Consider the following 13412-nt stretch of genomic DNA (forward strand, 5'->3'; position numbering starts at 1 on the left):
CAGCTTTATACCTTATATCACATTCATGCTCACACCTGCCCTCCCATAACATTCTTTTGTGCTTAAGACATGACTGAGCTGAAAACCCTACTCACTCCAGTGCTTTTGACTTGAGCCATTTGTCATTGGTTAAAGAATGGATATGTCAGGATTCCTTTGATGGCAAAAGGCTTAAGTCTTGTCTGACATTGGCTTAGAAAGTAGAATTTTTTGGCGTACTAACTGAAAAATCCAAAAGTTGGAATGAACTTTAGGTAAGGCTTGGTCTAGCATTTCAGTGATGTAACCAGAAGCCCATTGTCTTTTCTTCTCTCCCCTCTCCCTTCTTCAGTGTCTGCTTGGCCCCTAAGTCAGCAACCCTCCTCGTTGCAGGTTGGCTACCAGTAGCTTCCATGGCCGCTCTCTTCCTTGCGTGTGTCCCATAGGAGTAGAAAGCTTCTCTTCCAGTGGTTGTCTTAACAGAGTTAGAAACCTTCTTCTTCTGTATTGTTTTGTTTGTTACCAGATGTCTCTAAAGGAAGAGCTGGTACACAGATGACCTGTGTCATCCTTTTACATTCCCTGCAGGCACTGATGGCTGGGCATCTGACAACTGGGTCATTCGCTCTTGCACAATCCCGAGCATTCTGCAGTGTGTATAGTAAAGAGGTGGAAGTTTGCATATACCTACAATCTCGGGAGTGCCTGCTGCAGGTCCCGTCCTTCAAAATCAGACCCAGTCCCCTGATTCTGTCCCTGCCATTCCTCCTCTTCTTGCCATGGCTTCTGCTCTGCCTGCCCTTTGAATATTGTTCCCCAAGGCTCTGTCTTCCTCAGTCTCACAGTCACATTCTTTGAACCACCTCCTCTAAGTCTCATGGCTTATAATTGATGTGTCTGTGCAGGGACATCTAAAACATTTTCAACCAAGTAAAGAACTCTCTCCTAGTTGTCTGTTTTAGCATGCATAACCAGTTCTTCTCAGGGCTGACTCAAATTCCATCTACCCTGTTATGCAAGCTAGAAACTGTGGGTTTATCTTATATCCCCTTCCTCTCTCTCCTGGAGCACCTTGATGAACCAGCCCTATAAGTCTCTGTGAGTACTTTTTGACTTCCTCACCTCCTCTCCAACACTGCCACCTCACCTTAATGCAAGACCCAATGACCTCTCACCTGGACTGCTGCAGGCTTCTCCTGAGTTGCATTTCCTGCCCATGAATGCCCTCTTTTCAGACTGTCTTCAACCTGATCTCCAGAGTTGGTTTCCTGAAATACAAATTGATCCTGTCATCCTCCTGCCTAAAAACAAGCAAACAAACAAAAACAAAACTTAGTTTAGTTGTTCTCGACAGGGACCGGATGGATTACAGTCCTAGGATATTTGGAAATATGTAAGGGGAAAAAAAATGTGTAGAAATATTTTTGGTTGCCATGGGGACTGGGGTTCACTACTGGCATTTGGAAGGTGGGGAGCCAAGATGCCAAACATCTGCAGTGTCTGGAGGGACAGTTCTGCACAGGAAGGTGGCCATAATGCCAGCAATGCCTGGCAGGGACAGTTTGCTTCCCAGTGCCTGGGCTGAAGTCTGAGCTCTTCAGCATGACTTAAGTCTTCAGTAATCTGACTGAGTTTTCCCTTACAAGTCTCACTGTCTCTGCTTGCTGTCATTCATGCTATATGTCATTGCCCTTCACACAGTTAGATGTTTGACAGATATGTTTGTGTCTAGTGAATACATGACTGTGTCTCAAAGCAGATACAAAAGGAACAAGACATACCATGTACAAGTACTGGGGAATATAAAATGGATAACAGCTCATCTCCACCTTGGAGGTGCTCATGGCATGGTGGGGGAGATAAGTTAATAATTACAAAACAACATGCTAAACAAGATATGCACATGGTATTTTGGGAGAAACAAAAATGGGCACCAAAGGAGGAGAGGGGTAGCAGGTGAGGCTTTCTGGAGGAGGTGGTAGACTAGCTGTAAAGGAGAGAAATGAGTGGCAGGTGACGGGCACATTCCAGGGAGCCAGGACAAAGGTTGCCTGGCTCTCATTCTAGGTGGTAGTGAGCCTGGGGTGAAGCTTACAGGATCGTAGCCCTCATTTCTAGAACCTGATGCCTTCGCCTTCCTTTTCCAACCTCAAACAAAGGTTCCTGAGACAGGACTGTGAAGAAGTTCGCACTCTGCATGTGGGAAGAGGAGTCACCGTGGAAATGATAGAAGAGGTCATATAATATGGAGAAAATAACAGCAGAATCTAGGGCTCTAGGAAATACAGGAGAATACCCGAAAAACCCAATCAGAAATACCCACACATGTGAAGAGGCAAGAATTGAGGACAGAGAGACGGGGCAGGTAGCCTTCTCAGCCCAAGCCATTGATGTGGCAGAGCTTACATTATGGTTCGTATTAGATCTGGAATTACTTTTTGTGCAGTTGGCATGCATTTTATAAATTATGACTTTAGAACTTTTTTAAATGAAGCCCTCGTGGTGAAAAGCTGTTCATGCCTGGGAGGCCCTCAACCCTCTCCATGGAGGAGTTTGATGTTGGTGGATAGCATGTTCATTAATGAGCTCACATGTTAAATAAGTAGACTGTCCTTACTTATGGACATTAGAAACAGGATTGTTGTAAAACACAGGCTATTTACAGCTGGGCGCTAGCATGATACTCATTAAAAAAGACTCCTCTCTTTATGGTTTTTTCCCCATAGACCCACAGAGCTCCAGAGTTGCACCAAGTATATTTCTCTTGACTATTACATTTACCCTGTGTTAAATTCCCTTAGAATTTGTGAATTATCCTCTATTGTGATCAAAGCACACTGCCCATTTTCTCATGTCTTCCCAGTCTAGAAGTGTGGAAGCCGGCAAAAGGGCAGGTAAAGCCTGATACTTAATGAAAATAACTTGGGGGGAGGAGAGAAGGGTAAATATACTTGTTGTTGTTTATCTTTACCTGGCTGGTTTGGCTCAGTGGATTGAGCGTCGGCCTGCGAGCTAAGTGTCGCTGGTTCGATCTTCCAGTCAGGGCACATCAGAGAAGGAAAACTCTGACTCCAAAAAACCTCCGCTGCCTTGCGGCATACCTCTTCAGGGGAAAGGCTAAGGGAGTAAACCCCGACAGAAAATCCGGAGCCGGAGTCCCTAAGGCGGTTTGACGTTGTAGTCAACACCGGCAACTCCTGCGGCGCACCTGAAGCCAAGCTGTATTGACTCCGTCTTTCCCTTGGATCCTTCAGCTGCGAAGAGAGGGGGGGGTCTGCTGCATGGGCAACAGCAGACCCTCCATATCACCCTGCCCAGGCTCTGTAGCTTCAGCTTCACTGGAGAGGACACTCCAGCGTCATCGTAAGATGTCGATTCAGCACGGGAGGAGACAGATACCGTGTCACTCCCGAGTCGGACTGCACAGCCATTCTCGGCGGTGCAGATAGACTCTTAAGAAGCTACACCATCGTCTCTCGAGACGGACGGGCATGGGCAACAGCAGACCCTCCATATCACCCTGCCCAGGCTCTGTAGCTTCAGCTTCACTGGAGAGGACACTCCAGCGTCATCACAAGATGTCGATTCAACACGGGAGGAGACAGATACCGTGTCACTCCCGAGTTGGACTGCACAGCCATTCTCGGCGGTGCAGATAGACTCTTAAGAAGCTACACCATCGTCTCTCGAGACGGACGGCTGCCGATGATGATGATGTTTATCTTTAAATTTCAGTGTACTGTTTTGAATAGACTATACATTTACATGGTCAAAATCCAGAATATACAAAAGAACATGAAGTGAGGTCTTTCCCTGATACCCTCTCCAGAACCACCAGTATTCCTTATGTAGCTTCTCAGAGGTGTTCTGTACAATACAAGCAAATACAGGTGTGCGTGTGTTGGATGGAGCCCTGTGAAAGCAGGAAAGACGGGACGTGCCCGAGGTCAAGGAACAAAGCCATAGTGAGGTAGATCCTGTGTCTAACATGAGTGTCCTTTTTAGTGGGATGGCAGTTAACATGGGGCACTACAACATTGAAAGCACTTTCTGTTAGCAGATTATGGTGGTGACACCAGCCCACTTGTTACTTTCTGCATATTCTGAGGTATGCCATCAGCCAGTGGTGCAAGACTCAGGCCACTGGCACTGGGGTCTGGCTCTTCCATCCCACACCTGGGTGCCTGGCCATTTTGTCTAACCTCCCAGTCTTCGGGTTCCTTGACTGTGCAGTTAGAACATTAGATGATCCTTACAGCCATTTCCAGCTGAAAAACAGATCTGTGATAGGAAAATAGGTGGATTTGTGCTTAAAAACCTTAAAAAAGTTTCTTTAGAAATTTGGCTAGATAGTGTTAGTTATGTAAATAAAACTTAATCTTTGTGATTACAGCCAAATTAACAGCCAGTATAAGAATGTGTATTCTAGCAAAAGTTTTTGAAATTGAGAGCCTTACTGCATTTATTTGTTGTGATAATCAGAGCAAGTTTGTGTCTTGTGTCCCTAGTGTCTGAGACATAGTGTGCACCTGCTTCTTTAATAACAGTAATAGCAACAACAGCAAAGCAGCAGCTGACATTTACTGAGTACAGTAGTCCCTCTCTATATCATGGTTCACTTATTGCGGCCTCACTGTATCGCGGGATTTTTAAAAATATTATATTTAATTATTTATCGCGGATTTTTCGCTATATCGTGGGATTTTGCGGTACTGTATACGTATGTTTACATAGGTTTAAGGGTGTAGAATAAATGTAAGGTTCCTACTTCACTGGGGGGTCTAGAACGTAATACCCATGATAAGTGAGGGAATACTGTACTTAACATGTGCTCAGTACTTGACATTGAAGACCTCCTTAGGTCCACGATAGCCCTGGGACAGTTGCACCGTTATCATCTCTATTCCAGACACAAAGAAACTGACCAGAGCTTAAGCTCATACCTTTGAGATCAGAGCCAGAACCCAGACAGGCTGTCTCTTACCTGTGTGGTTTGCCTGGAGGAGAAATCAGTAAATGATTACCTGAATCAGGTAACTGAGAATGGGTGTCAATACTCTTGAAAAAAACTCACTGTCTTTGGCCTTCTAGAAAAAGCTCCCTCTGACTGCTCTCGCTCAGAACATGCAAGAAGCAGCGACCCAGCTGGAAGACTCTCTCCTGGGGTAAGAGGCACTGCTTTCAGAAAGAGCCAGGTGCCCTGTGGGCCAGTGGAAGTGGGTGGGTGGGGTGTCCATGGCAGCCATCTGTTATATAGAGGCCAGAACTGACTCGCCTTTATAACTGGGTACCTGATTTTGTGAACTTGTGTTTGCTGTTTTAAAGGAGGATGCTGGAGACATGTGGAGATGCCGAGAATCAGCTGGCTCTAGAGCTCTCTCAGCATGAGGTCTTTGTGGAAAAGGAGATTGTGGACCCACTATATAGCATAGCAGAGGTGGGCACTTCTGGTGGGGCTGGGCAGCAAATGGTTCTCTTGTGTCTGAAACTTGAACAGTAATCAGTGGCTTTGACCCCTTCTTGGAAATACAGGGAGTGAATTGACAGTTCATAGTCCTTTGCCTAAAAGAATAGAAATTTGTAAATAAATATTTCAGTTTTAAATGTTAGGCCAAAAACCCGAAGCTCATCCCAATTGGTGTGAGGTATTATGTTCTTTCTAGGTGGAGATTCCCAACATCCAAAAACAGAGGAAACAGCTTGCCAAGTTGGTGTTAGACTGGGACTCGGTCAGAGCCAGGTAAGATAAAGCTGGAAGCATAACCAGTAATGTGGCATTATGTCACCTCCCCAGCCACCATTCCCATCCCCAGTGTGGGTGAGAGAAAGACTGCTTTATGGACAGATGGAAGTTGTCGCATGTTCACCCACCTTACCTGCCTGCACCTGCTTTTAGGCCCCATTCTCCTGAGCATGGCAGAAGGGATGATGTTAGACCATCCTCGTCTTTGTGAACCAATAATGAAAAGAGACAGGAAAGAAAAAAGAAACCTGAGTGTTTGAGGGGAGAGAAGATGGTGACAGACAGTTCTAAGAGCATTGATCTTGGCAAAGTAGAGTGCAGGAATAATTAGATCTGTGATCTTAGCAGCTCCTCCGGGTCCCAGTGTGTCAAAGCCCATGTGTGGTTATGATTACCTTCGCAATCCAATGCCGTGCTCAGAGGGGAGGCGCTTGAGTAAAACTAAGTAGCCACTCCAGATGGCTGCTGACTTGTGGGCTGTCATACAAATGGTATAACGCTTCCTGGGCTGGCCACAGCCTCAGCGGTGTCCTTGAGCACGTTTGTATCAGTGATCTACATGGGTTTCTCTTTGGGCCTGGGATTTGGGGATAGGGAGGCAGCCACTACTGCCAGGTCTTTTCTCCTACTTTATCCCAAGGGTTAACAAACTTCTTCTGTAAATGGTCAGATAGTAAAAATGTTTTCATCTTTGCAACTTAGATGGTTTCCATTGCAACTGCTTAGCTTTGCTGCTGTGGCATAAAGGCAGCCCTGGACAATCTACATGAATGAGCATGGCTGTGTTCAAATAAAACTTTATTTATAAAACCACATGGCACCTGCTTTGTAGTTCTTAATCCTCAGTTAGTCCTATGAAGTAGATATGATTATTTCTATTTGGCAAACGTGATAACACAGCTGTCATTTATTGAATTCCTTCCTGTCAGATGCTTTTATTGCAGACTTGGAAAAGCTGTGATAATGCCGCCTTTCCTTGTTTCTAAAATGCTATTGATTATCAGATGTACCACTGATATCCTGTTCACTTTCGGGGGCAGGGGAAGAACACCACTCCATTCAATGTACAAGTCAATTATCACCCCTACCTCCATAAACTCCCATATTATTGCTGTAGTATAATTCCTTTTTATTTTGACTTACTATAAAAAGGAACATAAATATTGCACATTGTTTGAGATTTGCTGTAGATACTGTCTTTAGAATATTGATTCTTACAAATGTTTTTAATTCTTCAAGTGCTTCCATAGCTATTGATTGCTAGGTACATGACTGGAGTTCTGGCTTTTACTTGATGAAAGTAAGCACAGGTCAGGATGGCAGCAGGAAGAGTCTTAGGAGTCCTCTGTAACTGACTCCCAGTAGTACAGGGGACATTCAGATCAAAGCAGGGGTGTGTTATGGCAAGGAGTCCATTACTGGGCACCATAGGATAGGGGTTTTGTGGCTGATTGCTGGCAGTGGGGCTTATGTGAGACAAGGCATGGTCAGTTCTGCTTGGAGCAGACAGCTCCTCCCAGCAGTATGAGATCCTGTCATAGTGGGAAGCTGATTGCTCTGTTTGCCTAATTCTGTTCTTAGAGGATAGACATGAGAGAAGCTGGCATCCAGGTACTGGTACCTGTCCCAGGTGTAATCATTTTGGGGAAGGAGCCTGTCTCCCTTAGGTCCATAAGGTTGAGTGTGTACAGCTGATTCTCAGATACTGACTACCCTTGTATTTTGCAGGTGGAACCAGGCTCACAAATCTTCAGGAACCAACTTTCAGGGGCTTCCATCAAAAATAGATACCCTAAAGGAAGAGATGGATGAAGCTGGAAATAAAGTAGAACAGTGCAAGGTGTGAGAATATGTATGGCATCAACCTTTTGGTTTTTGCAAATGATGAGTGTAAGGTCAAATTATTTAATGTTTTACATAATTCCTGTCAGAATGCTCTGAATGATATTAAAGGTGGTTTTTATTTTCTAAGACTGCACTCCTATATGATCAGAATAAAACATTATTTTTAAAAAGTCAAGTAGGATATTTTAAAAACTTGACAAAAATGTCTAAGCTTATTTAAAATAAAGATTAAGCAGGAAAAAAATAAGTGAGAAAACCAGAGCAAAACATACAATAAAGTTACAGCAATTAAAACAACGTAAAGAGGCACCAAAATAGATTAGATTTTCTAAAATTGATGGCGATTATATTTAAAGATTGAATTTATAGTAAAGGGGTCATCGTATGTCCATGGGAAAGGGAAAGACTATTTCTTAAGTGTTGCTTGGACAGTTGGTTTATAATTTCAGAGAAACAGAACTTTGTATCTCATAAATTAAATTCGAGGTTAGATGGTTAAATAATCTCATTCTCTGTCATTTATCTATAAAGATGAATGTTTATTCCAAATGTTATTTCAGGTGGTAAAGACACTGCAAGTCTTTGATGACTTATAGAATGATCAGCTTAGACTTTTCCTCCTCTTATTATTCGTACTTTTTGAAAAATGTCTTCTTTATTCTACTAGATAGCTTTTGGTCTGTTATATTTTAGTTTATTCGGGTTATGCTATAATTCACTTCAACATAGCAAGCCTTGATCAGTTCTCAATTCCCAGAGTCACGCAGTAGCCTTGCATTTAAAAAGATGCTATTCAGATAAATGCTTCTGGTAAAATAGCCTCATACCAGCGCGATCCTGTTCAGAAGTTTTAGCTTTGCCAGTGTCATTCACCCAGCAGTCTTCTTATATCTGGTCTAACCTAGACCTTGGCTGTTGGCTCCTTACTGGACATAAATTTGGCCCAAGCTTTGGGGAGTCTGAACTGGTACATTATGGGCTGATGTCGCTTCCCTGAACTTCCATACCATGGCTTATTATTTCAAATGGTGAAAACTTATGAAAATATTTCCTCATTCTTTATGCTAACTTCTGGCTAATTTCTTGAGCTCTAATTTCTGTTTCACTGATTATCTGTGTCTGATCTGCTGTTCACATTGAATTTTAAATTTCATTGACTGTAATTTTCATTTCTGAGGTTTTAATTCTTTAAGATTGCCTTCTTTGATATTGCATTCTTTTTTAGTACTTGTTTTTAATGTTTTTAGACATTTTATATATACTTATTTTAACAGTCTTTGGCGAGAGTGGTGGGAGTTTGCTTTATGGTGGATTATGTTCTCATTTGTTTTACAATTTCGTACTGTAAGCTCATTTTAAGAGGTACTTCATCTGTGGGATTCCTGGGAATTTGGGAGTGAGTCTCCCCAGAGAGTACTTATTACCAGTATGGTCCATTTTTCACTCAACGTTCTTGGTTTGAAGATTCCTGGGCCACACATACAGTTACACTTATAACCCTCATGAAAGTAGGCCTGTGTTTCTGAAATCTCAGGGAGATGTTTTATTGCCCCAGATCCAGAGTCAATCCAAAACAGATATACTCTATTATTTCTGTGTCTGCTTGGCGAGTTTTTTCTAATCCACTCCTTCTTGAGCATATAGTTCCTCAGAAATTTTATCTTTTTGAGTGATGTGCATGCAGTTTCTCACTTCACCAGGCTAGACTCAAACACCTTGGCTACTGAAATTAGCAGACTCACCCCAGCTCATCCCTAGCTTCCATTCATGTCAGGCTTTCCCTCCCTCCCTTCCTTCCCGGCTCTCTTTCTCCTTCCTCCTCTCTCTCTCTGCCCTCCCTCCATCCCTCCCTTTCCTTGCTCTCTTGTATTGTCTTTTTCTTCTTTTCCTTTCTCTCTCTCTCTCTCACCCTCTTTATTTATTTATTTTTTTGGCAGAGGGCAAATCCATGAATTCACTTTGTAACTTCCCAGTTCTAAAAGAATGTTTGTAACTAGCATTTTCAGATTTTTAAGAAATAAACAAGGGGCCTTCATGTTAATTTCGTGCACCTTGATGCTAAAAATAAAAGGCAGTACATTAAAAAAAAAAATTCTAATGTGTATATATATGAAATTGGCAATATATGTATATCCAGTTGCCTGATCTATCACTTTTTAAAAACTAACTTATGAAAGTAATTTATTTACATTAGTTAAAAAATATCAAAAGTATAAAACAATATACAATAAAATTTTTCTTCCACCCTTGTCTTCCTTCTACCTAATTTCCACTGCCCCCAACAGGTAGCCACTGTTACTAATTTTCTGTTTTTTATCTAGAGATATTTTTATGTAAGTATGGCAATAAAAATATAACATTTTTCCTCATTTTTTTATTTTATTTTTTTCTATTAGAATTGTTCCACTTTTTCCCCCATTACTCACCCTTCACCCCCTGCTCCACAGTCCATCCCCACCCCATTACCCCATTGTCCAGGTCCACGGGTCATTTATTCATTTTTTTTTAACCCAAGCAATAACACACCATAAGTAGGGCTTTATACCTCACTTCTTAACAACATACCTTGGAGGCCTTTCCCCTTCCATCTGGAAGGGGCTTTCCTGTTTGTATTTGTTGTCCCTATACCGCGTTGTGCCAGTCAGCTGCTCTGTTTCCATCCCATTCTGCGCTCAGAGCTCCCAGTGTTTAATTCTAGATGCCGTTTCTTTTAGCTCTTTCTCAGTGCTGTGTCTTCTCTCTCACTCACCCAGGATCAGCTTGCAGCAGATATGTACAACTTCATGGCCAAAGAAGGGGAGTATGGCAAGTTCTTTGTCACGGTAAGCACTGGGCCCTCACCCAATGTTAAAGCATTGTAAAAATTGAGTAATTTTAGCTTTTTTTGCAAAAGATTTCATTTTTAGTTTTGCTCAGCCGTGTGTGTGTGTGTCCATCCAGTGCTAACATTACTTTTGTTTTTGAATGTGGGTCTGTTCTCAGTTATTAGAAGCCCAAGCAGATTACCATAGAAAAGCATTAGCAGTCTTAGAAAAGGCCCTTCCCGAAATGCAAGCCCATCAAGGTAACGTAACCTCGTGCTGCTGCCGCCTCCTCTGCCGCCTCTGCCTCTGCCCTTCCCTGACCCTGCATGCATTTTCTGTGGATGCAGCCTCTCTGCCTGGGAGGGTCCGTTTCCCAGCATAATTTCATCTTTTCTTGCTGCATTCTCCAATCTCTTCTAAACCCAATTAACATACTAATTGGAACATTTAAAGTTCTTCTGGAATCTTCACTTGAAGAGAAAGCTGGACCCTTTGGGGGAGTTCCTGTATATTTCTCTATTCTAAATAGGCTTGGAAAATACTAGCCTTTAATAGTCTTTTCCCAAATCAGTTATTTGTCCCATGGGCTTGATTCTGGCCCTGTGACTCCACAAGCACACATTCTAGGGCAAAAGCTGTGGACTTTCCAAAAGGAATTTAGAAGCCGGTCCTTGGTGCCCCATCATCAGGTACTTCATCTGTGACTGAGTCATAAGCCCATGACCACGTCCTTCAGGCCTCCTGTTATTTGGACACAAGGTTCTTGTTCACATCAGCGCTGATATTTTGCCCCTTATTCAAGCACATTGCAAATATCCATTATTAGTGGATTGAACTTTGCCTGATATTTAGTTTTATAGTTTTATTTGAACATTACAGCTTTTGGTTCTGATTCTCTCTGACTTGCCATCAGAGCATTTAACACCAGAGATCAGTCAGTAAACATTGTTGAAGCTTTGTCTCCTTTGGACCTATTTCACTATTTCGCTTGACGTGTGGACCTGACATTTGGAGCTTAGATTCTCCTTGCAAAACCATTATTGAGCTGAAAGAGGATGAAGCCAGATGCTGAGTGTGGTCACTGACTCAGAAGACAGTGAGCAGGTGTGTGGATGGGGGTATATTTTGGGTGTGCACACACACCAGCACCCTCAGGAGTGCTCCTTCTCCATTAAATGGCTTTGTGGCTGAAAGGTTTTAGGTATGGCATTGGGCAATTCTGTACCCCGATGACTGCAGAGTCAGCTCTTTAGCAGCCTCGAGTACAGTGTGACTGATGCGACTGGCTGCTCTTCCCAGAGCGAGTGCCCCTGCTGTTCTGAGTGATCTGTTTCCCAGTTCATGGGTGATGCCATTGAGCATGGTGCAGAGGAAAGAAGCTGCTGGTGAGTGTCCAGCCTCACACAAGGCAGAGGCAGACTCGCAGGCCAAGTTCAGAGCACCGAGGGCGTGTGTTTATGGGATGCCTACTCTGTTCTGGGCCCTGCAGGGAATCAAATAGTGAACATCATTTCAGCCTCTGCACAGCTTAAAATCTGGTTGGGAATAGTTGATTAACAAGCACAGAAAAGAAAAGATTAATTTAGCAGTCTATTTTTTTTTTTTTTTAACTTCCATTCTGTTTTTTTCCCAAGCTATTTTTCCTAGAGAAGTATGTCAGAACGTCATGGGGAAGAGGAAGGGGCAGGGAAGGGAAGGGATTGACGGTGGAATAAGGAAAGCTGATGCGAGGGACAGCCAGTGAGGGAAATGTGAGCCACCGCTTTCCTTGGCCTTGGAATTCAGCCCCTTGCACCTCTGCCTGTCCTCATATCTGCCTCTCATCTGAGTCCTGTCTCCTTCCTTTTTCTTCTCTGTTTTCAGAAATACTCAGATTGTCCCTATGATAGAAAAATAATTTGACTCCTCTGCCCCCATGGCCCTGCGCACCCTGATCTCACGCTCGGCTGACACAGGGTCCCATTTACCCTCATCCTCCTTCTTTCTGGCGGGCTCCTTGAATGACTTATCCCCACCTGCCACTTGCACCTTCGTACCGCCTTCCCACTTTGCAGCCTGCTTTCTGCTCCCAGTCACTGCTATTAAAAACGACAACACTGTGATTCCCAAAGGAGCAGTGACCTTTTAGTTGTAACATCCTGGCATTTGATATGGCTTGGGCTGTCTCTTCCTTGTTAAACTTTTTTTCCTCATTTCACCCAAATGTTTTCTTTTACTCTTAGGGCTGTGTTTTCTCCATTTCTGTTCCCTCCCCAGAAGGCAGCCTTTGCCAAAGTGCTGTCCTTGCTCTTCTGTCCCTTTCCCCTCATCCCTTTTCCCCTAAAAACCCTCATTTGACAGCCTCAGCTCTCACCTTGATCTCTGGCTGTCACCTTAAATTGACTCCCCCTCACGCCCACTGTCATTTTCTCCAGACAGCCCAGGCGTAAAGTCTCGGTGGCGTCTTCTCCTCCCTTTCTCATCCCCTTCGTCAGTTTTGTGTGTTTCCCTCGACGGCGCCTTCTCCACTGCCGCTGTCCGTCTGTGCTCCATGCGCACGAGCTGTCAGATGAAATGTCAGTTTCCAGACTCCAGCTCCTGGTCTTTTCTCAGGCTTTCTTCTCGCTGTTCAGTTCTCATCTGCCCTCTACCACCCCCACAAGCTTTCTTCCTGGCAAGGTCTTCTCTGACAACTGAAGCTAATAGCACTGTCTCCTGAATCGCTCTAGCATTTATGGTCTACACCAGAAATTGCAGACTGGCACATCTCATTTAAGAAAAATGTTTTTAAAACTAGTTGCCATAATTTAAAAGCCATACTCTTTTTTATAACAATCCTAATTTCTGGCTTCGCATGAAAGTTCAGATGGTCTTGTGACCCAGGGTCTGCTTTCCCGCATGGCAACATTGGCGTGGCTCCGAGGGGCAGCTGCGGCCTTCTCAGAGGGCCTGTGCTCCCCGGCCTGAGGGAGCACCCACAGGCCCACCCGGCCCACCCAGTCCCTGTAGAGACTGTGTTCTGTGACCCTGTCTGCACCATCTTTATGCCCCGACTCAGCAAA

The 13412-nt window shown here is 43.7% G+C and overlaps 1 protein-coding gene across 7 annotated transcripts in view; it reads left to right on the plus strand.

Moving 5' to 3' along the window:
- Positions 1-13412, plus strand: part of ARHGAP17 (Rho GTPase activating protein 17) — a 104474-nt gene that overhangs the window by 58793 nt on the left and 32269 nt on the right. For 6 of the 7 annotated variants that reach the window (XM_090277717.1, XM_090277723.1, XM_090277720.1 and 3 more), the window contains exons 4-9: positions 5071-5144; positions 5305-5416; positions 5643-5719; positions 7451-7562; positions 10321-10389; positions 10550-10631. In XM_090277717.1, the coding sequence (XP_090133843.1) occupies positions 5071-5144; positions 5305-5416; positions 5643-5719; positions 7451-7562; positions 10321-10389; positions 10550-10631 (526 nt within the window). Of the gene's footprint in view, positions 1-2842; positions 2921-5070; positions 5145-5304; positions 5417-5642; positions 5720-7450; positions 7563-10320; positions 10390-10549; positions 10632-13412 lie in introns of all 7 variants that reach the window. The other variant, XM_090277722.1, reaches the window with a different exon arrangement.

Source organism: Furipterus horrens, unplaced genomic scaffold (assembly GCF_987537825.1).
Source record: "Furipterus horrens unplaced genomic scaffold, mFurHor1.1.pri manual_scaffold_5, whole genome shotgun sequence".
Taxonomy (NCBI): Eukaryota; Metazoa; Chordata; class Mammalia; order Chiroptera; family Furipteridae; genus Furipterus; species Furipterus horrens.